The 24522-nt window shown below is 44.0% G+C and overlaps 1 protein-coding gene across 1 annotated transcript in view; it reads left to right on the top strand.

Moving 5' to 3' along the window:
* The first annotated feature begins 2174 nt into the window (after positions 1-2174).
* The window catches only part of PANK4 (pantothenate kinase 4 (inactive)), a 41266-nt gene continuing 18918 nt past the window's right edge, over positions 2175-24522 (top strand). The window contains exons 1-9 of the mRNA XM_044668649.1: positions 2175-2364; positions 10940-11022; positions 12136-12350; positions 14099-14282; positions 15024-15116; positions 15538-15691; positions 16666-16847; positions 17649-17730; positions 18760-18860. Of these exons, the coding sequence (XP_044524584.1) occupies positions 2175-2364; positions 10940-11022; positions 12136-12350; positions 14099-14282; positions 15024-15116; positions 15538-15691; positions 16666-16847; positions 17649-17730; positions 18760-18860 (1284 nt within the window). The remainder of the gene's footprint in view (positions 2365-10939; positions 11023-12135; positions 12351-14098; positions 14283-15023; positions 15117-15537; positions 15692-16665; positions 16848-17648; positions 17731-18759; positions 18861-24522) is intronic.

Raw genomic sequence — 24522 nt, 5'->3', positions numbered from 1 at the left:
AGGGCGGGGGGAGGAGGAGAGGCGGGGAGGTGGGGAAAGCAGTGGGAGGGTAACCGCATGGCCTCATGGGATCTGTAGTTCTCTCGGCGGCCCCCGGGCTAGCAGCGGACTCATCGTGGGACTACCGATCCCAGGGGTCTGCATTGAGGGCTTGGGGAATGAGGCACGGCGGGAAATGGAGTCCTCGATCCCGTGCTGGCAGGGCCGGAGAGGCAGCCGAGAGACTACAAGACCCAGGAGGCTGCGGAGCCTGGCCCGTCCTGGCCTGGGCTGGCCCGGCCGTGTGGGACCCGATGGGAGGGGGGCGGCCGAGGAGGTGGGGGGAGGGAAGAAGTAAACAACAGTCAGCTGGAATGCAGGAAGGGCCCTCCACCCCGAACAACCCCCCCACCCCCCCTTGTCCTTTACCTCCTTCCCTCTCCCCTCATTTATCCCCCTCTCCTGGGCTGGGTGGGTGGGGGGTCTTCATTTCTCCAGGGTCCTTCACAACCGCACCCCGGGCCCTTCATATTTCTCTTCCCGCTCCCGTACTTTATCCCCCGCTTTCCCCCACCGTCATTTATCCCCTCCCGGGGTTAGCTTTTCACCTCTCAGATCCTTCACCCTTCCTCTGCCCCCCAGGGTCCCACAGACCTTTGCCTCCCCTTCAACGCCCCTTAGGATCCTTCACACATTACCCCCTGCCTACCCAGTCATCCCCATTTCTCTGGGACTTTCTTCATCCCCTCCCACCCTCTTCCCCCTTTCCTAAGTCCAGCCACAGTTCCCTACTTTACCCCATCATTACCCCCGGCCTGGATTCCTTCCTCCTTCACTGCCCCCACCCCCATACCCTCTTTCACACACACCCCCATTCAGCCGCTAGCCCCACCTCCCTGGCCATTCCTCCCTCCATCACTTCATTCCTTCTACCCTTTCTCCTCCCTCAGGGACTTTCCCTTCTCCCCCTCCCAAATCAGCAGGTCTCTTCCTGCTCCGGCTTCTAGCCACTATTCCCTTCGCCCCCAAGGCCCATCTCCTCTGGGTTAGTGAGTCATCTAGGTTCTTTAAGGGTTTCCTATGGGCCAGTCACTGGCCTAGAAGCAGCTTCTGCCCTCCAGGAGCTCCCATTCTAATCTGAGCTGACCCTTTAAGGAAGCCTGAGGTGAGGAGGGAGAGTGCCTGGAACTGGAGGGTCATGTGGAGGCCAGGGCTGACTGGAGTGCCTCAGAGCAGGGCCAGCCCAGCAGGGGTCTTGATCTCTGATCCTGTAGGTGATGAGGAGCCTCTGGAATTTGTGGAGTGGGGGAGCTACATGGTCAGATCTAAGAAAATCACTTTGGTGGCTGGGATCTAGCCACTGTTCTTCCACCGTTTCTCTCCTCCCCCACACCCTCCACTCCAGCCACTCTACTCCTATCCACCCATTTCCTTTCCAGTCTCAATCCCTAACCCTCCTGCCCCCATCCCATCTCAATATTCTTTTCCCTTCCTAGAATCTGGCCTCTTTCTCACCCCATTCCCATCCTCCTTTCCTTCCCACCAGGGCCCAGCCACTATCATTCTCACCTCCCAGCCTTGCACTCCCTTGGTCCAGCCACCATACCAACTCTTCCCACCCCCCACCCCACCCCAAGTATCTGAATCTCCCTTCCACCAGGTACTACCTGTGTGACCTTGGACAAGTCACTTAAAGCCATGTGGACTCAGTTTCTTCAAATGTAAAATGAGAGGGTTGACCCAGACATGGATGGCCTCCAAGGTCACTTCCTGCTCTGGATCTATCAGCCTCTGATCCAGCCACAGATCTCCCTTTTCCCTGTAGCTCCCACAGGTCCTGTGGGAGCAGGGGTGGAGTTTGAGTTGCCCCTGAGTTTATACCTTCTGAGGATTTAAGGTGTGGGAGTCCTTTGAGGAGAACTCCTTGACTCACAGTCTGTCAGTTCTCCTTCCTTGGGGAGAGGGGAAGGTGGGGGGCCTCACAGTTTCTGGGCTCCACTCAAGGCCACATATTTGTTAAGGACCTGCCAAGTGCTGGCTTCTGTCTATTTGATTTATTGGCTTCCTGGTTTTCCCCCAGCAAAATTGTGATCAGCTAAAAAGAAGTGAAGGTGGGGGAGACTCCCTTTCATCATTTTTGGTGGGGGGGCTCTCTGGAAGGGGGGGGCTCAAGACTAAGACATCAATGCCTTAGAATGGCCTGGCTGGTTAATGGAGATCCCCAGTTTGCTGAGGGAGTGGGCAAAGGGGGCACCATTCCCCTGGTTTGGGTAGTTTTGCACTTGTTCCTGAAGGGGACTCTGGATGGGTCCTTCATCTTCTGGGAAGCAGCCCTGAGGCCATCAGGAATCAGCCACTATCTGGGCTCTTCCTCTGTCATACTTGGTGAGCAGGAGCCCTGCCTGGCCTCCTGCTATGGAGGGAAATTCTGTCTTGGGTCTCTTCTCCCTTCTAGCATAGGACTATTTCCTTTTTTAGTGACAGAACAGCCAGGAAGGTTAGGCACTGCCCACTGGCACCAAATCTGATGTCTGACTTTGCTTTACAAACAACTGCCCTCCTCTTGCTTGCTTGAGAGAAGAGTAGGTGCTGGGTGGATGAGTCCTCAGCTGGAGCCTCTCTGAGAGTCCAGCATTCCCCCAGAATTCTTTTGGGGGGCTTCCCTAAGAAGTCTGGATAGGGGGGGGGGGCTGCCTTAGGCCAGTCAGTGGAATCAGAGGAGGGGATTGTGGCAGAGAAGCCCCCTTAGGAAACAGAATGAGGTTTTGTTTGTTTTGTTTTCTCTTTTTAAGAATAGAAAGAATAGTGGTTAAACAAATAGAAATGCCTGTCAGCTTGCTTATGTTGTAGCTGGTTTAAAAATAGTCCATTGTCTCACCCTGTAAACACCTTGTCAAGATGAGTAGCCTGACCATTGGTGTTACTGATTTCTAGCAATTGAAAGTGGCTTATAGTGAGTGCGATCACAGTAGGCTCCCTGAAGAGGCTGACAATTCCATCCAGACATCTTGAGGTTCCCTTGGGTGCAGGGGCATTTTCCCATTTTTGATTTTGATGAGTGCAGTGACTTGTCATGGATCTGGGGATTTAGACTTCTGGGACTGGGGACTGAAGGACACCTTGAATATGCTTTAGACCAGCCTCCCTACACTCCAGAGCAAGAACATGAGACTGAATTGGGGAAATTCTGGGCCAGGGCCCACAGGTGACAAAGGACAACAGAGATTTTTGAGGCTTGGATGCCAGCTCCAGAATGAGGTTTGATGTAAAGAGGTGGTCCAAAACTGGAAGGCCCATGGGCCCCTTTGCCTTTTCAAAACTTAGAGGCAAAGTGACAGACATTTCATCTAGGATCTATTGGTTCGGAGCCCTTCCAAGGGCAATCTGTCATTCAGCATGTTTTTCACATGCTAGTCAGAGAAGTCACAACAGGGATCTATATAGCAGTTTAAAGTTTGCAAAGCACTTTATAGATATATCACCTTACTTGATCCTTACAACAGCTTTGGAAAGTAGGAGCTATTATTACCCCCAATTTACAGATGAGGAAACTGAGGCAGAGATGAGTCCAAGGTCACATAGCCAATATTTGAGGCCAGATATGAACTCTGCTCTATTTGACTCCTAAGTCCTGTGCTCTAACCACTGTGAAGCCAAGCCAGGAATTAGCAAAAAGATCCCTCTTTTTTTTTTTTAACCTTTACCTTCTGTTTTACAATCAATACTGGGTATGGGTTCCAAGGCAGAAGAGCAGTTAAAGGCTAGGCAAATGGAGGTCAAGTGACTTGCCCAGGGTCACACAGCTAGGAAATATCGGAGGCTTGATCTGAATCCTGGACCTCTGATCTCTAGGCCTGGCTCAGTCAATAGGAGCCTCTTCTGAAGAAAGTTGGTGTCCAGGGGTAGGACAGAGCATGCATAGAGAAGGGCCCAGCACATGTTTGAGGCATCCACAAATGGGCCAGAGTGGAAGCCAGAGGATAGGGAAATTGTAGCAAAGGCTGAATGATTGAACTTTGAGCAACTTGCCTGTTTAGTGGGTGGGAAGATGAGGAGGTGGCATTTGAGGAGTCGGAGATGTCCAGAAAGGCAGGAGGAAGAACCCCTATTATGTAAGATCCCTGACTTAAGGTAAGAGACAGATCCCTGAAAGACAGCAGCATGGCCTGTGGGCCTCCTTCCCTCAGCACTGGGAGTGGTCAGCAGCCCCCAGGCTCCTCCCTGCCCCAGCTCCTGATGAAAGCTTTCCCTTGGAGGGAAGGACTTGTGCTCAGTGACCCACTTGAGGGTTCTCAGAAAAGAGGATTGGATTTTGGCAGGCCAGTGGGGTGATTGGTGACCTTTGAGGGCCCAGTTTCAGAAGCATGGTGGGAGTTGAAGCTGGATTTCCAGCAATTAAGTGAATGAAAATCCATTCATTCCTTTGGGTGGACAGCATATGTATTCTTAGAAGGCTGGTGGCCATAGGAAGTGCTTCTTAGCTCCACCCGACTAGAAATGCTCATTGTGTTTCTCTCAAGCTCAAAAGTTTGTCCTTTCTTTTGGTCTTCCTGCATTGAGGATGGTGGGGAGTGCTGGTGGTGTTGTGAGAAGAGGGTTGATGGAGGCCAGAGAGGATTGTGCTGTATTGACCCTTTCTGGGCATTGAGCAGATCAGAAAATACAATTCAACAATAAGCATTTCAGCAGCGTGCTTTACAAAGTGCCTACTGTGTTTGAAGCTTAGAAGGAAATATTTTGATAAGGCACAGTCAGGTGTCTTTCTTTTCGTCATTGGTTGTGCATTTGTAGCGTTTTGATGAGGGGGAGGTCACATAGAGCAGTGGTTTTAAAATTAGGCTTGTGGAGCGTGCAGAAATAGAATTCAGATTCTTTATTGGAACCAGCTCTGAACTGGAAATCAAGAGGCCTGGATCCTCAATTCAGTTGTTGCCAAGTAGGAAGGGAACCTTGAGCGAGTTTCCTCTGCTCTCTGAGTCCTAATTTCCTCACCTGTGAAGTGAAGAGTGTAAAAATTATTTGAAGGGGCAGCTGGGTAGCTCAGTGGAGTGAGAACCAGGCCTAGAGACGGGAGGTCCTAGGTTCAAACCCGACCTCAGCCACTTCCCAGCTGTGTGACCCTGGGCAGGTCACTTGACCCCCATTGCCCACCCTTACCAATCTTCCACCTATGAGACAATACACCGAAGTACAAGGGTTTAAAAAAAATTATTTGAAATGTTTTTGATATATATTTTTTAATGTCACTTTCATGTCTAAATCTATTCCTCTTCTCTTCCATACCCAGTGAACCATCTCTTGGGAACAAAAAACAAAACAGTAAAGACAAGAAGAAGGGGGTGCAGTTTAGTAAAACTAACACATCAGCAATGTCTGACAATATATACAGTGCTTCCCACCTGTAGGCCCCCAGCTCTGCAGAAACAATAGGAGAGATTCATTTTCTTATCTCTTTTGGATGGACAAACCCCCTCACCCTCTGAGAACCCTATGTTCTACTAATAGATCAAAGCCACTTTGATTGCTAATACTAATAGCAAATAGTCATGCAAGGAAGGGTGCATCTGTGCTAGCCAGGTACGCCAAGCTGAACAGCTGAGCACAATGTTCTGGGGATCTGGGGTGTTCTGAATATCTGGATTGGCCCCTTTCCGTTTGCAATCTCTAATCTTTTCATTTGAATGGACAAGGAATAATAATAATAACTTGTTTTCTAGTTAGTGCTATACAGAGTACAAAGTCCTTTTTCATAATGGCTAAGTGAGTCAGCCTAACAAACATTATTCCCCCCTTATAGAAAAGAAAACAGAAATTCGGAGAACCAAAGGACTGCCCACAAAAATTCACCTGATGAGCAAGTGAGCGCCTAGACTCTACCCCAGGTTTTTTTTTTTTTTTTGAACCTTTACTTTCTGTCTTGGAGTCAATGCTATGTATTGGCTCCAAGGCAGAAGAGTGGTAAGGGTAGGCAATGGGAGTCAAGTGACTTGCCCAGGGTCACACAGCTGGGAAGTGTCTGAGGCCGGATTTGAACCCAGGACCTCCCGTCTCTAGGCCTGACTCTCAATCCACTGAGCCACCCGGCTGCCTCCTTACCCCAGGTTTTTGATTCCCACCCCAGGTGTCTTTCTATTATCTCTAGCCATCCTGAAACTGTGATTCAGAAACAATCACACTTCCTAAAGTACAAATTAAAGCTCCCTCTCCCCAGTCCCCCCAGTGAAGCTATGAGCTCCACAATGGCAGAAAGTTGCTTTTTGCCTTTGTATCTCTCTGGTTTCTTAGCCCAGCGCCTGATCTGTAGTAGGTGCTTTTAATAAATACTTATTGGTTGACCGACCCTGACGAGAAACAGATCATCTAATCTCTGCCTTTAGAGGCCAAAGGTCTGCAATCCAGTATATTTGAATGATGATAAGTAGCTGAGAAGCCACAGAGGCACTGGCTGGAATTAAGACTTCCTCTGAATGTCAAAGTTGAAGTATGGGTTTGCAAAACAGACATACTCAAGAGTGTATTTTTAGTTCTGGTTTTTATTTCATCTCTTAAAAAAAAAAGAAATCCTTCCTTATGTATTTTGTTCTTGAATTTGTTGCCATGAACAAGTGTAGTCCTTAAAGGAGTCCCCATGTGAATCTGAGGTCAGGCCAGGACTTGAGAATTCTGAGGACCAGCAATGCAGCCAGGTTAGCCAGCACTGACTAGAATCTCATTAAAATTGGTTGCCACCTTTTCTTCATAACAGACTTTTTTATGGGGTCTGAAAACCCAAACTTCTAAACAATCTGAGTTAGCTTTACTCACATTCTTGGCAAAAGTCTTTTTTGAATTTTCTCCAACTAAGGCCAGCTGAGTTGGTTCACCTCCTTGAAAAGAGGGAAAGATAAGCCAGGATATTCTGTTTATCACAGCACCAATCTGGCTCAAAGGAAGGCAGGGGATTTGAAGCTGAGACTCTGATGGGCAGCATTTCTGGTGGGGCTTTTCTGAATCATCTAAATGTGATTAGAGAGTGGTCAGTGGTGGATGAGTGGTTTGATTTTGGCTTTCTTTCTCCATCCCTCCATCTCTTCTGCCTCTGTAGACAGCAGACATACTCAGGCAAAAGTGGGCAAGAGACAGATGTAGGCCCAATGGATTTTTCTTCCCAGTGGTAGAAACTGGTCCTTTGGGGTTCCTGGTCCTAGATATATATAGGTTTTTTTTTTAAACCCTTACTGTCTGTCTTAGTGATAAGCACACCCATCACCTTCCTACCTGTGTGTGTTGACTGCCTCAGCTGCATATTCTCATCAGAAGATGGTTTTGGACTAGGTCAACCTTAATATCTCTTCTGGCTTTGCCTAGATTACCAGAACCCTTGCCCTGGGTCAGAAACATTAATAACAGCAATAAAAATCTAATTTAATATATGTTTAATATGTATTATCTCCCTAGTTAGGATTGCTGTGTCCCTGGGGCCTCATATTGGCATCTCTCATGCACTAAAAGAGTTTTAGGGTCTGTGTTGGCCTCTTATCCTTCCCATTTCTGCCCCTACCCCCACACCAAAAGGGCCAGGCAATTGGAGTGAAGTGACTAGCCTAGGGCCTCACAGCTAGGAAGTATCTGAGGCCAGATTTAAACCTAGGTCCTCCCAACTCCAGCTCTGATGCTCTATCCACTGGGCCACCTTGCTGTCCCTGGATATAAAGTCTTAACCATGCCTATGATATTCAGAATAGTTGTTATTTCTACCTTCTTTTCCTTAGACTGGGAACCATGCTAAGGAGTACCCAGGACTCTTGAACCCAAGGCACGAGGCTCCCTGGGGATCTGCCGAGGCTCACCTGGCTCCTGTCCTTCTGGTCTGACCCCCAGCCAGTAGCAGTCAGAACTGGTCAGACCACATCTGGGGCACTGGGTTCATTTGGTATCTACCAAGGTAGTGTAGGATGAACATCCAGTACAAAACGTCCACTAGATTTGGGGTGTACCCATACATAAAGATCATTTGTGGCAAAGGTGTATCCTGTAGAGAGGCATCTGGGAGGCCCAATGCACAAAGCACTGAGTCTGGAGTAGAAGACCTGAGTTCAAATTTGACCTCAGCCATTTACTAGTCACTTCACTTCTGTCTACCTCAGTTTTCCTCACCTGTAAAAGGGGGTAATAATAGCACCTGCCTCCCAGGGTGGTTGTGAGGATCAAATGAGATAATATTTGTAAAGCGCTTAGTATAGTGCCTCGCACATAGTAGGTGCTTAATAAATTTTACTCAGGTCCCCTTTTTCCTTCCTGACACCTAGGTCTGGAAGTCCTTTTCTTCCTCCTGTAATCCTTTAAAAAAGGAGGCCTTAATGTCAGAGGAAAGCTCTAAGGGACCAATGTCCCTTATGGGGGGAGACATGGTCAGGGGATGGGAAACTGAAGGAGCCTGGAAAAGAGGAGATTGAGGTGGGGGGCAGGTGGAAATGGGAGGAAGTTTCTCCTGCTTAGCCCCCGGGGGCATTGATGTAAGGAGGGATGTCTGACAGTACCTGCTGTTCACAGACAGACTCTGTTCTGAGCTTGCCCTCACCCAAGGCCTGGGGTGGGGGTACCCTAGGGGACAGCCTCTGCTTTTTAGATGGGTTGTGGAAGAGATTCTTGTTCAGGGTTGCCACTCCTGAGATCTTTTCCAGCTCTGGGGTTCAGTGAGTCCCCCACTCCCTGAAGGAAGGCACACGGCGAGAAGAGGCCTGCCCTCCTTTGTGATTGGCAGTGCTTGTCCACCCACCTCGTGGACTGGTGCCATCCATTTTATAGGGAAGATTTTGTTGTATGAAGACTGTCTTAATTCAGCCGCTTCTCAAATGCTTTGGTTTACTTGTCATGTGAGGGTGACCAGGGAGTTTTGGAATCAGCACGTGCTGTATCACAGGATCATAGCTGGAGAGCCAGGGATGGATCAAATCCCCGAGGTCCAGACTTGATTGATGAGTCTTGGAAAAGGTCCCTCATCTGCTTTGGTTAGCCTGGCTGAAGAACACCCTTACTTTATGTCGATCAAAAGAGTACTGATGAAATTGTCAATTCTTAGAAATTCTTTTGATGAACTCGTAGAAACTTTGACTAGGCATCATTGGAGGCCCTGGAAAAGGGGAGATACAAAGACCATCTGCTCCTTACAAGCTACTGGAGGAGATGAGAAGGGTGGCTGGGTGGGTATGTCTGTCCGTCTGTCTCTGTGTGATAGAGGGCAGTAAATGATAAAGGAAAACAGTTTTGTTTGGGGGAATGTGTGTTAGCACACATTTTTGAGACTGAATTAGTACACAAATTGAGTATATTTTAACGTATCCTGGATCATTTGGTGTCAGATTTTAATGTGTTCTTAGCCATTTTCTCTTTATGTATTTAATCATTTGCAAAACAAAAGTTTTAAAATAATCTCTGATGGTCGTCAGTGTCTCCATGATCACCATCACCAAGTCTGAAGTGTTTTTGTGGGAGAGGGATAACTTTGCTCTGCTTGGCCCTGAGGTCTGAACTCAGCATTGCACTACAATTAGACTGTAGAACCTCATGGCTTGACGTAAGGACAGACTCCCCAGCTGGACAGATGGTCCAGAGGGAAATGGGGAGTGGGGTGACAACTCACAAGCTTACCTGGTTCTTGCTCCTCTGGAGAGTCTGTGGAGGATTGTTTCACTGTTCCATTCTGTGCCCTGAGCCAAAGGCAGTTTCTCTGCAAGTCATTTTAGACTGTTTTGGTTTTAGTTCATAGAATCATAGCAGGGAGGGACCTTGAAGATAATCTAGTCCATTCCTTCATTCCCAACTTCCACTGGTTATGCTAATGCCCCGTTGGGAATACTCTGGAAGGATTTTCTCTATTCGCTATTCCTAAAGCCTAGGACTCTGCACATACCTGCTCTTTCACATGCTCTTTGCCTCTGTCTTTCTCCCCCTGCCCGCCTCCCCCCCTTCTTTGTCTCAAAGTAGAAGCTGTTGACTACTTGTCCTTGAAAGCAGATGACGACTCAGATAATCTTATTTGCTCTCCATGTCGTGTTTATTTCAGGAATAGCCTCCTTCTTCCTCGTTTGTGGCCCATTAGGATTAACTACCAGAATTTGCTGGGCAGAGGATTTTTAATGGAAATTAACTTTTATTTTTGTCAGCATAGGGAAGTGGGGCTTTGAAATATGCCATCTGATTGCTTTTGATTACTCTGCATTAGTATTACCTTTCTCTGGGGTCAGTCAACCCATCCCTAACCCTTTTATGGGGATCCTGCTTTGGAATTGATGGGCCCTGTGCTGGGGATACAAGGCAGTTTCCATTCTTCCCTTGAAGGGTGATATTAAAACTTGTCATTTGGATGAGCAGTTCTTTCTGAGTCATTAAAAACCACCTCATTTCTTCAGCTGTGCATGCCAGTTCAGTGAGGAAGGTCAGTGGTTATAGAGCTTTTCAAAGGAAAACATTGGTATTATCGGTTCTTTCCTTCAGGTCATCAGCAGGATCTGAGTTGGAGACTCAGTTTTCCTTAGTTGGGGGCAGTTTCAGTCTTCAGCTCTGAAGTGGAGCAATATCTTGTTATCCAAGCTAAGTTACTTGTACTTTAACATGATGAGAGAAACATAAGCTTAAAGCAGACAGGCCCATGTCATGACATATACTAGAGTCAGGGATGTAAAGTGTAGACGAGATGGGGACCGGCTGCCTGCTCTCCCTTCTCCCTCTTTAGTCACATACGGAGCTGCATCTCCTAGTTGGGGAGCTCATGAAGCTGCCATCCTGGTCCCAGGGCTTTAGATATGCATGAAGATTAGTATTGGGAAACTAAGACTCATGTGTACTCGTCACTCAGCCTGCACAGTTCTTATCTGTGACAGAATCATTTGTTGGGAAAGTAAGGAAATTCTGAGAATGCCTGAGAGACAGATTCTCTTCTGCCGTGCTTCTGAATTGATCTTGCTATTTTTGTCCACAGGTGGATCATTAACCAAATTGGCTTATTATTCAACTGTACAGCACAAAGTAGCCAGAGTGAGATCTTTTGACCACTCGGGAAAGGTAAAGACTCCAAGATGGGCTGTTCCATTGCAGTGTCCCCCACACCCCCATTTGGAAAGGAGGACTGGTCTGATGCTAGGCATTTTCTACTCCCTAACCTACAGCTTGTGCTAGCTAGCCCTAGTTCCTGGGCCTCTTTCCTTGGGCTTCTAAAGAAAGAGTTCCATGAAATTTCCATTCTGTCCAGGCATGCTGATGGATTCTGGGAATAAAGAATAGAGAATTACAGTGTGGGGCCCTCAAGGTGCTTAGTATCAGGGGAGGCTTAACAGAAGTGTTTTCAGGATAAAACGGTGAAGAAAGAGAATGATTCTGCAGCCAAGAAGAAGAGGGGCTACTTCTTTCCTGAGTGGAGGATGACCTTTTCCAATGTCTGGAGCTAGAATGTAGGAGTCCTACTGAGCCTGCAGCCCATACTGAAGGCTACCAGTGTGTCATGCTCAGTGCTGGCCCCTTTTCCCACTCCCCTCCTCACCCCATTTCCCAGCTCAGCTCCCTCTCAGACCCTGTGGGCCTCTCTTCTGCTCTTCTTTGCCACCCTCCTTTCCATATTTTAATTTCTTATTAGGCCTGGCTGCCCTTTAGACACAAGCTCCTTCTACCTCCCACCTTCTTCCTGGAGGTTTAAAGGTCCTGTCTGTTTTAACAGTGTGCAATTAGTGGAGAAAAAGCAAATGTGGAAGAAATGAATCTCTTTAAGATCTCTTGCATGGTGTAGAGGCAGGAAGGCCTGAGTTCAAATTCTGCCCCAGGAGCTTATTAGTTGTGTGACTGATCAAATCACTTGTCTTATCTGGGCTTCTTCATCTGTAAAATGGGGATGATAATACCTATTTCCCGGGCTTCTTGGGACACTCCAATGAAGTAACTATAATAAAAAATGCAATAATAATGGTGACTAGTATTGATATATCTTTTTAATATTTATAAAGCACTTTCCCGTGTGTTAGTTCATTTGATCCACACCCAGCCTAGGAGGGGGGTGGGTGGTCATTGTCCCCATTTTGCAGATGAGATCATGTATGGTCAGTGCTTTCCAGACCTTAGAGGACTGTCCAGAACTTCTCCTCCATGCCCTTTTTATTCCTGATATGTGGTTCATACTTTCTGTAGGATACTGAACAAGAGCATGAGCCTCCCTATGAAATCTCAGTCCAAGAGGAGATCACTGCCCGCCTGCATTTTATTAAATTTGAGAACACATACATTGAAGCCTGTCTGGACTTCATCAAAGACCATCTTGTCAACACAGAAACAAAAGTGATCCAGGCAACGGGAGGGGGTGCATATAAATTCAAAGACCTCATTGAGGAGAAGCTTCGATTAAAGTAAGTGGAAATGGATTAGAGGGGGACAAAAATTTGATTCTAGGAATTTGGTTTTGTTGGAAGAGGTTTAAAGAGTTTATATTTTTAAAATAGAAAAAAGAAGGAAAATTCTGCTAAGCCTTAATAGTTTAGTGGGAGAATGTGAAGCAAGTCCTCAGTTCTCTACTGGTGACTTCGGTGGGCCCATTCCCTGGACCACATCTCTTAGCTTCCGGGTAGTTTCTGTGTGTCAGCCTTGGTTTCCTGTGCCGTTTAGGTCTGGTGTGCCGATGCATAAGGAGGTAATAAGGAACCTGGGAACCAAACTTGCTTCAGGGATTTCCTGGGTTACAGAATGGAGGAAGTCACAGGATGGGACTGGCCCCTTTTTATTTGTTGAACTTATGGAGGTCTCTGATGAGGGTACAGGAAAACAAGGGTGAATGGGTGGACTTAGAAGTACTCTGTTTAGTACAAGAACTATAGAGTAGGGAGAAAGACCCGGCATCATCTGGGAGCCTGGGCTAGTTTTGACATCTTTTGATGTCAGGGATTAAAGCTGAAGGTATAAATCTTAAAATCCTCTTCTCCTTTTCCCACCACTTAATCACTAGTCTCCCTCTGGATATGAAAAGAGGGGAGTGGACCTTATAGGACAAAGGACTGCTTTTTCCTTTGTTTTCTGAATTGTCGCCAAAAAAATCCATCACCTAGTGACCATTATGGCAGGCCTCTATACATATATCGCTATACATACATAGGCTATGCATATATATGCTATACACATATTACTCTATACTGTTGCTGGGACCCTATTCCTGTGACGAGTGAAGGTTAACAGATAGCTAGCCCATGTTCTCCATTGGTATCCACTGAATATAAAAAAGACTGTGAGGAAGGCTTTCTCCAGCATTTTAGGTTTTATCGTGAGTCCATGGGAGACTGTGGATGAGAAGCACACAGGACAAATAATAGGAATGAGCTGCAATCTGCATTGTTGGAGGGAATGCCTAATCAGTGAATTCACAGAGCCATTGAAATAGTCAATGGTGTATTTAAATGTGAAATCAAGAGATTTAGTTACCATGTTTTGCCTTTGCCTTTGGTGAGGTGAGTAGAGGAGGACCTGGGAATGTTGGCCCCATCAGTTGAGAGATCTAGCTGAAGCATGTGGGGGAGATTTGAAAGAGCAGTTCTTCTGTTTGCAAATAAAACATAAAAAAGATGAGAAATGCATATGGACCAGAGGTTCCCCAGAGATGTCAGCCCCTGTACTTGGGATCATCTGTACGATCAGTGTCCAAGTCCGTTATATTGAAAAGTTGTCTGTATTGATGATACCATATCATGGAGAGGCCGGGGGCAGAACCATGTTCTCAGAAACCTTTGTCTTGGTATCACTTGGGTGGGTACCTCTTAAGAAATTTGCTCCATTGGGTCAGTGCTTAGCAGGATTTAGTATGGCTCTCTTTTCTAGCTGTCCATCTGGCTATCTTTCTCCCTCATCTACCTATATTTCTATCCATCTTCTCTGTGTGTCATCTATCGATATAGGTACTTATCCATCCCTATCTCTCTATGTGTATCCTACACACACACACACAGAAAAGATTAAGGACTAATGTCTTGTGTCTTGATGGGGGGAGGTCAGGGGGTGAAGGGGAAAGTAAGAACATGAATCATGTAACCATGGATAACTTTTCTAAAAAATAAAAATTATTTTAAAAAAATGACTAATGTCTTGAAACAGTGCTTGATTTCCTTTTCAGAGTTGATAAGGAAGATGTGATGACTTGCCTGATAAAAGGGTGTAATTTTGTGCTAAAAAATATTCCCCATGAGGCATTCATGTACCAGAAGGATGCTGATCCTGAATTCCGGTTTCAGACTAACCACCCTAACATTTTCCCATACCTCCTTGTGAACATTGGCTCAGGAGTTTCCATAGTGAAGGTAAGTGGAGGGCCTAGGAGCCTGGCCACACTGGTTCATTAGGAAGAGGGCTAACTCATGGCTCAGTCATCCTTCTTTGCATGCATCTGGATCCTGATATTGGATTAAAAGGAGAGGCTGTCATCTGCTCTAGAAGGTCTTGTAGAGGCCCCGGCAGGCATTCCGTATCCCTTGGCACCACTGCCTAAACCATATGACCTTGAGCACCTTGAGCACCATTGCCCTTCTGCTTCATCAGCCACAAAAAAGGACGAATAACCCTTGCACCCCCCCCCCCTACTTTTGAGGGTCTGGTACCTGTGTGAGCTGTTTTATGTAAAGGGCTCTTCCAACTTTAAAGTACACAGGGAAGCTGAGCTCTTATTTCTCCATATGCCATGGCCTTTTCAGCCAGGGGTTGCTCTGTGCCAGCATGACAGTAGATGCTTTGTGTCTTACACAAGCTGAGCCCCTGCTTACCTCTGAGACCCAGATAGAGTGTCTCTGGGGAACAGGGTCGGGGTATTGGGGCACCCAGTAGGGTACTTTAGAGACTCCTGATCACTTCTGCCTTTTCCTTCCCAAAGCAGAGCAATTAATAGAGAAGTAGTCCCTCCGAGCCGCCGCTGCCCTCTAGCCCCCTGGCTTTTTCAGAGGAAGGCCCCAGGCTCACACTCCACTTGCTGATATGTTATTTTGTGCTTAGCTGGGTCATACGCTGAAAAACAATGCTAACTGGACTGCCCTGATTCTGACTGCTAGGTGGAGACAGAGGACAAGTTTGAGTGGATTGGCGGGAGCTCAATTGGAGGAGGCACCTTTTGGGGGCTTGGCGCTCTGCTTACCAAGACAAAGGTATCAAAAAGCACTTCATAGGGATATCGTTTTTCCTTCCTGGTTCCTTGAAGGAGAGAGATGTGTGGCTTGATATATATTTTTTTCATTTTCAATGGTCTGTGAGTTATGGTCCTTATTAACAGCCCCCATTTCTTTTCTGAGTGGGGTATTATTGCATGCTCTCTTAAGAATCATGTTAAATGTGGTCGGTTCAAACAACAGATTTATTGATATTTAAGCATGAACCTGAACTGGGCCACCACTAAGACGTTGGCATCCTGGGACATGAGTCTGGGAGGCAGGAGGTGAAGCCACCCTTGTGGGGCCTTCCCACAACTGGACCATCACTCTGTGGACTTGCAGTTCCTTTCCAGACCTACTTTCATCATTGGTTCCCAAATCTAGGTCATCTCTTGATTTCCTCTGGTTTTCCTTCTAGAAATTTGATGAGCTGCTGCATCTTGCCTCCAAGGGCCAGCACACGAATGTAGACATGTTGGTGCGAGATGTCTATGGTGGGGCCTACCAGACCCTGGGGCTCAGTGGCAATCTCATAGCCAGTAGCTTTGGAAAGTCGGCCACTGCAGATAAAGGTACCCCTATTGGAACACTCCTCCCGAAATCCCGAGGCAGCATTTGCACTGATTACAGCAAACTGAGTGATGACTCATGAAGTTGTTAGCAGGGAATTATGTACAGATGTCTGGGGCAATTTCCTTCCCATCTGCTACTTACAGAATGCTCTGATTTATAAAAAGAAAAACAGTTTTTTTTTGTTTTGTTTTTTTTTGTTTTGTTTTGTTGCTTGTAGCCTTTCTACTTTAGTTACTAGGCGGAAATGGAAACCCATCAGCTTGAACCTTTTCCTTCCCTAAATTGTTGACCATTTTCATTGTGGGAGTTTAACCTTGCTCTGGGTCTGAGCCGTTGGTGGTCAGAATTCTAGTTCCCCTTTGGGCAGATTGATACCTGCTTGTACTTTGGGGAGGCGGAAGGGGCCCATTGAGAAGTGATAAAAGGAAATGGGGAAGAGTGTCAGGTTTGGAGGCAGAGAGAACTTGGTTTGAATTCTGCCTCTGGCAGGTACTAACTATGTGACCTTACACAAGTCATTGAACCCCTCAGCATTGGTTTCCCCATTTGTAAAATATATTTGTATCACAAGGTTGTTAGGAGGACTGGATGAGATGATGAATGTAAAATTCTTTGCAAACCTTAAAGGGCTCTTTAAATGTTAGCAATTACTTCAACTGTGCAGTTATTTTGTGCCTAGCTATACTTTCCTTCATCTGAAGACTGTGTCCAGTAGAAAGTGTGCACTCATGCACACACACATACATGTGTTCTTTGTTGACTTAGTGCCACTATGGTTTGTTTCTTAAAAACACTTAATGCTCTTCTGTCTTGGAATTTATAGGCAATTGGGGTTAAATGGCTTGCTCAGGGTCACACAGCTAGAAAGTGTCAGTGGCCAGATTTGATCCCAGGTCTTCCCGACTCCAGGCTTGGTGCTCTATCCACTGAGCTACCCAGCTACTCCTACCAATGTGTTTTTATTCTCTTTTAGAGTTTTCCAAAGAAGATATGTCCAAGAGCTTACTACACATGATTAGCAATGACATTGGGCAGCTGGCTTGTCTCTACGCCAAACTCCACAACTTAGACAGAGTTTATTTTGGGGGCTTCTTCATCCGGGGCCATCCGGTCACCATGCGCACAATCACTTACAGTATTAACTTCTTCTCTAAGGTAATGAAGACTAAACCCCCTTTGTAATCTAGTGTCATGCTGGATTGGGAGGGTTCATTCTTCATCCTCCCCTCCCTGTTCCCTTCTTTAACCCTGCATCACTTGTCAGGGAGATAAGACTATTTCTAACTATATTGAGGCAGTAAAGTAAGCCTGTAGATGAGCTATGAGTCTGGGGCCTTTACATTCCTCCCCCAGAGCCTTAGCCCTGAGTGGCAGAGCAGTGTTGGTTTGGAAAACCCTCAGAGAGCCTGTGAAGCTGGGGAGTTATCCAGCGGTCCCTGTCACCCAGCCTGTGGAGGACCAGGGGACTCAGGCAGTTGTCCGGCCTGCATATGTCCTTCTGATCCCTCAGGTTTGCCCTCTTGGGGAAGGGGCACGAACATTCGCTGTATTCACTTGCTACCCTTCTATGACCATTACAGTGTCTCCTTATGTCCCCATGATGGGGTTGGCCTACACAGAAGAACTTCCTCTTAGACCTAGTCCAGCTGTGTCCGTATCAAGATGTTCCCAAGTAGATAAATAGGATGATTGATGACTTCCTTTGACAAACAGATCGTTTACCTGGCAGAAAGATGTACCTTGGAATTTCTGTAGCTAGGAAAATTCCCTATTGCAGTTAAAATGCTCTTCAGCTGACAAAAGTCTATCATGCACAACTTTTCAGGAATGCATTGACTGTGTGAGGCGAGGTACCCACATGTATTGTAATTGCCTTAAACCACCTAGTGAGCACAAAGTGCCCATGCTGGCTGGCCATCAGGGACCATCCCAATGCAATATTTCATCTTGTGGCAGGGAGAGGTTCAGGCATTGTTCCTGAGGCATGAAGGCTACCTGGGCGCCATCGGGGCATTCCTAAAAGGAGCAGAACAAGACAGTGAGTAGAGGGTTACTCTCTTTTCCTAATGCAGTCTTGGGAAGTGTCAGTGGATACATTTAGATAGTGTGTGTTGATGAAGCCCAATGGGGCAGGATGAGAATGTCCTGGGTAGGCATGGGCCAGGGGCAGGAAGGAATGGCAAGACTGTTGACTTTGGAGATTTTTGTTGGGTATTAAAAAATGAAACCCTCATCTTTTCCTCTTTCCATTTTTCTTGGACATCTTGTTTCTTGCCCGTGGTCTCTTTCTCTAGAGAAGGGGAAAAGCAAGATCTTTGATTGAGAGGAGTTCAGTCCTCTGAATGAATCTCCAGTCTCCAGGAACCTGGATGAGAATTTGACTGACATGTTCCTGTGTTGGGCTTCCTTGTGATTGCTGAGGGCTTCATGCCACTCTCTTTCTCCCCATCTTCCAAGCAAAAAAAGAATGACAGACATCCCTCATTTTGCTAATTACCTCTTTCCTTTTTCCCATCACCAGTTCTGAGCCCTCAATTACCTTTCCTCCTGATTCTCTCTGTCAAATAGCTAACGTATTGAATGTTTCTAAAGGCATAAACAACTTCTTAAGAGAGAAATACATTTTCAGTGCTCCTAGGAGGGTCTCTTACCTTAAAAAATACAGAGAGAACTTAATTCCATTATTGGGTACCTTATTTTCTCAGAAATGGTAAAGGTCATTGTTTCAGAGTTTAGAGATAAGCTTAGTGACCAACCTCTGTAATGTTCATCCTGTAAGTTTCCTGACTTAAATACATCAGGAAGTTTTCTCTGAGTTTGTTTTTATAACATGAAGAATAAAATTTCCTAGATTTATCCTAAACGTAAAGAAATCCGGCATCCCCTAGAAATTCCCTTTTCTTCTTAGCAAGCAGAATTTGGCTCCTTAGGCGTTTTGAGATACCTTAAAGGATTTGAGTTTCAGAAACTTGTGGTCAGTCTTCCCGCTGGTCCTGCATGCCCTGGATGTTTAGCACATTCTAGGAGCCCTTATGTTTGAGCACTTACAGCCTTTTGTTCTTTCTAGATCCTAACCAGTACAGCTGGGGAGAGAATTATGCTGGAAGTTCTGGTCTGATGAGCACGTCCCCGGAACTGTTTCCCATGCAGAGAGCTCGGAGTGGCACTGTGAGTCCCTTGGGGGATGTATTGGGGGAGGCAGTGGCAGGGTGCCTGATGAGGCTTAGAGGCAAGAGGGCCAGGTTCCAACCCGATTCTAGTAGCTGTGTGATTTTCAGCAAGTTATATCCTTTCTCTGGGCCTTAGTTCCTCATCTGTACAATGTGGGGATGGGGTTGATGACTTCTAAATTCATGATTTTTATGAGTTGCCATGTATTCTCTTTTTAAATTAATTTTTTTTAACCCTTACCTTCCATCTTAGAATCAATACTAAGTGACTTGCCCAGGGTTACTCTACTAGAAGTGTCAGAGGCCATATTTGAACCCAGGACCTCCTGTCTCTAAGCCTGGCTGTCAACCTACTGAGCCATCCAGCTCTCCCCTCTCTATATTAATGTTAAGCCACTGTAGGAGTTTTGGAATCGAATGCTTCTTTTCTCTTCTGGCTTTTACTCTGATGGGTCCCCTATTTGTAAATGGGGTATATGAAATATTTTGAAATTATTTCAACCTCCCTATTTTTAAGGCACTGTCCCTCATCTGTCTCAAAAGAGTTAACTGTAGCATGATAGTCGTTGGCCATGCTTACATAAGTCATGCCCCTGTTGTCCTTTCCAGTTAAGTCCCTGTCATCTTTGGCCTCCAACATGTACTTCTGGCAGTGGCTTTAAGAGGAGGAAGTGTAGGGTGTGTGCCCTCTAGAGTGTATCAATCTAAGACAGCCACCTTGAGGGAAATCAACGGTCATAGAACAGCCATTGAACAGTTAGAAAACATTCTCCATCTCTATTTTGGATCACAGTATTTGAATCCCCAGTAGGTAAATGCTATATTGGGACAGGGGAAGAGGGTAAGCATATATTTGGAATGGGGACCAGGCAGTCCTGGCAGGAGTTCCGGGGACTGACTCTTCCTTGGACAGAGTCCTCACCATTTCCCGAGGTGACCCCTAGTCCCACCCAACCTCCTGGCATTACATCTCCTCCCCGATAGCATGTCTCTGTGCATAATGCTTTGGGTCTTTATCTGTCCAGAACTTTGCTCTTAGGAAGTGTCTCAGGTTCTCAGGTTTAATTCAATTCAATTTTTCTTCCTCTACTGTCACTTGATTTCTCTGTATAGGTGTTAGGGAGGAAACAAAGCCTGGCCATCTAAACTTATTTATTTTCATCTACACTTGGTTTACTTTTAATTATTTGTATTTCTTTTTTTTTTTAAATCCTTACCTTCTGTCTTAGAATCAATACCATGTATTAATCCCAAGGCAGAAGGGGCTAGGCAATGTGGGTCAATTGACCTGCCCAGGATTACACAGCTAGGAAGTGTCTGAGTCCAGATTTGAACCTTGGCTCTCAATCCACTGAGCTACCCAGCTGCCCCCTAATTTGCATTTCTCATATATGATTTAGAGCATTTTTTAAATATGCCTATTTATTGCTTTTCTTCTTCTGAGAACTGCCTCTTCAAATGCTTTTGTCATTTATCAATTGAAGAATGACTCTTATTTTTGTAAATTTGATTCAGTTCTCTACATATCTTTTTTTTTTTTTTAAACCCTTGTACTTCGGTGTATTGTCTCATAGGTGGAAGACTGGTAAGGGTGGGCAATGGGGGTCAAGTGACTTGCCCGGGGTCACACAGCTGGGAAGTGGCTGAGGCCGGGTTTGAACCTAGGACCTCCCATCTCTAGGCCTGGCTTTCAATCCACTGAGCTACCCAGCTGCCCCTCTCTACATATCTTAAAAACAACTTTTTTCAGAAAAATTTAGCTCAGATCCCCTCCCACAGTTTCCTGTTTTTCTTCTAATTTTAGCTACAATGGTCTTGCTTATGCAAAAACTTTTTCAATTTTATGTAATGTAATTAGAATTATCCATTTTACCCTCTGTGATCCACTATTTCTTGTTCTCTCTTTTTATTTCCTTGTTCATGAACTCTTCTCCTATCCATAAGTATGACATGTAATTTCTTCCATCTTCTACTGCTTTGCTTATATCATCCTTTATGTCTAAATCATGAAGCCATTTTGAGCTTATCTTGCTATTTGGATGTGAGATACTTGCCTATACCTAATTATGTTTTGTTGGGGTATTTTTTTGCCAGATTACTTTTCTCTTCCTAGCAGTTTTTGTCCAATAGCAAGTTCTTGCCCCCAGGTGCTGAGATCTATGGATTCATCAGACGCTAGGTTACTGTGCTCATTTGCATCTTTATATTATGAACCTAATCTGTTCACCAATTAACCTGTTTCTTTCCCAGTGCCAAATTGTTTGGACAATTACAGCTTTGTGGTATAATTTGATATTTGATAACTGCCAGTCCCTGTACCTTCTCCTCCAGATGAATTTTGCATTTTCTACCTTTGTAGAATAATTCTTTGGTAGTTCAGTTGGTACGGTACTAAAAACGTAAATAAATGTAGATGATATTGCCATTTTTATCTTATTGGCTCAGCCTACCCATGAGCAGTTAATATTTCTCCAGTTATTTGGATCTGTCTTTATTTATGTGAAGAGTTATTTCAAATTGTTTTCTTTTATGTATGCTTGGCAGGTAGAATCCCAAGTATTCTATATTGTCATTAGTTATTTCAAATGGAATTGCTCTTTCTGTCTCTTTTAGCAAGATGTAATTAGTAATATAGAAATGCTGATGATTTGTGTGGATTAGTTTTATATTCTGCAACTTTGCTGAAGTTATTGTTTTGATTATTTTTTTTAGTTGGCTAGGGTTTTCTAAGTAAACCATCATATTATCTGCTAAAAGTGATAGTTTGGTTTCCTCATTGCTTTTGCTTATTCTTTCAACTTCTTTTTCTTGTCTTATTGCTATAGCTATAATTTTTAGAATAGTATTGAATAACAGTGGTGATAGTGAGTATCCTTGTGTGAACCCTGATCTCATTAGAAAGGCTTCTAGCTTATCTCTTACAAATTTGCTTGCTCTTGGTTTAGGTAGATAATACTTGTCATTTTAGGAAAAGTCCCATTTAATCCTATATTTCCTAATGTTTTTAACAGGAGTAGGTATTATATTTTATCAAGATTTTTCTGTGTCTATTAACATAATCATTAATTATTATTTTTGTTGATATGGTCAAAAATAATTTTCCCAATTTTGAACCAGCCCTGCATTTCTGTTATAACTCCAGTCTGGTATGATACATGTGATATATTGCTATAATCTTGCTTTTATTTTTAATTTAATTTAATCTAATTAATTAAATTTTATTTAAATTAAATTAAATTTATATGATTTAAATTTTTAAAAATTAATATTCATTAGGGAAATTGAACTATAGCTTTTTTTCTCTGTTTTCACTTACTTTGGTAAAACCATAGAAAGAATTTGGGATTACTCCTTTGCCTATTTTTTCATGCAGTTTTTGTAGTCTTGGAATTTATCATTTCTTAAATGTTTGGTACAGTTCTCCAGTAAATCCATCTGGTCCTGGGATTTTTTCTTAGGGTTCATTTATGGCTTTTTCAATTTTATTTCCAAGTTATTTAAATATTCTGTTTGCTATTCTATTAATTGGGCATTTTTTTCTTATAAATATTCATACATTTTGTTAAGATTGGCAGTTTTATTAAAATGTAGTTGCAAAAATAGCTCTTAAAATTGCTTTTATTCATCCTCATTGATTGTGAATGAATTCACCTTTCTTTCATCTTTGATACTGGTAATTTGATTTTCTTCCTTTTAAAAATCAAATTAGCCAATGGCTTGTTTATTTTGCTATGTGTGTGTGTATGTGTGGGTGTTTTAAACCCTTACCTTCTGTCTTAGAATCAATACTGTACCAAGGCAGAAGAGTGGTAAGGGCTAGGCAGTGAGGGTTAAGTGACTTGCCCAGGGTGAAGCAGCTAGGAAGTGTCTAGGGCCAGATTTGAACCTAGGACCTTCTATCTCTAAGCATGACTCTGAATCCACTGAGCCACCCAGCTGCCCCCAATGTGTGTGTGTGTGTGTGTGTGTGTGTTTTTAAGCAGCTCCTATTTTTATTCATCAGTTCAAATAATTTTTTTTTTACTTTCAGTTTTACTAATCTTTTGATTTTTGAGAATTTCCATTTTGGTGTTTAATTGGAGGGATTTAATTTATCTGTTTCCTTATTTTTTTAGTTACATGCCTAATTTATTGAGTTAAATTTTCCCTTACATACTGCTTTGGCTGCCTCCCACAAGTTTTAGTATGTTGTCTTGTCATTATCTTTAATGAAATTATTAATAATTTCTATGATTTTTATGGTTCTCTGACCCATCCATCCATTCTTTAAGATATTTTGTTTCTAATTAATTTTTAATCTGTGTTTCTAAAACCCTTTATGAAATATAATTTTTGTTATATTTCATTCAGAAAGAGATGCATTTAGTTTCTACTTTTCATTTATTTGTGAGATTTTTGTACCCTAATAAATGGTCATTTTTTGTGAAGGTCTTTCTTGTATAACTTTTCTAAAATTCCGTTTATCTCCTTAACTTTTTTTTATCTGAATAAGAAACGGGTAAATTGAAGTACCACACTATCATATTTTCCCCTGTCTATTTCCTCTTGCAATTCATTTAACTTTTCTTTTAGAAATTTAGTTTAGCTACCATGCCATTTGGTGCATTTATGTTCAACATTGATATTACTTTATTATCTATAGTATCTTTTAGTAAAATGTAGTTCATATGCTTACTTCTTTCAGTTAGGTCTAATTTTGCTTTTGCTTTCCCTAGTGTCATGATTTCCATTTCTGCCTTTTTTACTACAGCTGAAACAGAATAGGTTCTTTACCTGTGCCTTATTTTAACTCTGTGCATATCTTTCTGTTTCAGGTGTGTTTCTTGTCAACAACATTGTTAAGAGTCTTGTTTTCCAGTTCATCCTGATATCCTCTCCCATTTTATGGGTGAATTTATCCCATTCACAATTATGATTTCTATGTATTTCCCTCCATCCTTTTATCCTTCTTTTCTTTACCCTATTCCCTCTTTAAGAATCTGTTTTATTTTTGACCACTTCTTCCCTAATCTATCTCCCCTTTGGTTCTCCCTTTACCTCCTTCCTACTTCCCTACCTGGTAAGATAAATTTTTGTACCTAACTGTGTGTATCTTTGAATGTAGCTGCTGACTCTGACCTGATTTTGTTCCATTCCCAGAGTCACAAATTGCCTAAAATGTGTGCACAATTCCTGTGTCTTCCCATCCTCTGGCTGCCTTTCCCAGTCTCCTCCTCTTTGTACTTTGTTTTGTGAATTGTGATTGTTAATGTGAAACAACTTACATAACAGCTTCCCAGGCTATGCCTCCCATGAAACTATTTAACTCTGTTCCTCTCTGCCCTTCTTGGGAACCCTTGTACCCAGGTACAACATGGTGACCCCGGTTTGCAATCTCCTTGCCTCAATTTGTAATTATTATTTAATACTGCTATTTTAGTAATTCCCTTTAATTCAGGTTGACATCTATATTCTTTCCTTCTTCAACCAGTTCAAATGAGAATGAGGTTTAAGTGTTGCTCTCCTTTTCACTCCATTGTCTTCTCCATTGTCTTCACTTTTCCTTTTACTCTCCATTTACATGAAATAATTTTCTCCACTATTCCCCTTCCTTCTCCACTCTCCCATGCATTTCCTTTCCACACCCTTCCATTCTTTTTTAGAGATCATTAAGTCTTAGA

Source organism: Gracilinanus agilis, chromosome 3, assembly GCF_016433145.1.
Source record: "Gracilinanus agilis isolate LMUSP501 chromosome 3, AgileGrace, whole genome shotgun sequence".
In the NCBI taxonomy this organism is placed as follows: Eukaryota; Metazoa; Chordata; class Mammalia; order Didelphimorphia; family Didelphidae; genus Gracilinanus; species Gracilinanus agilis.
This window is presented reverse-complemented; position numbering and strand designations above follow the sequence as displayed.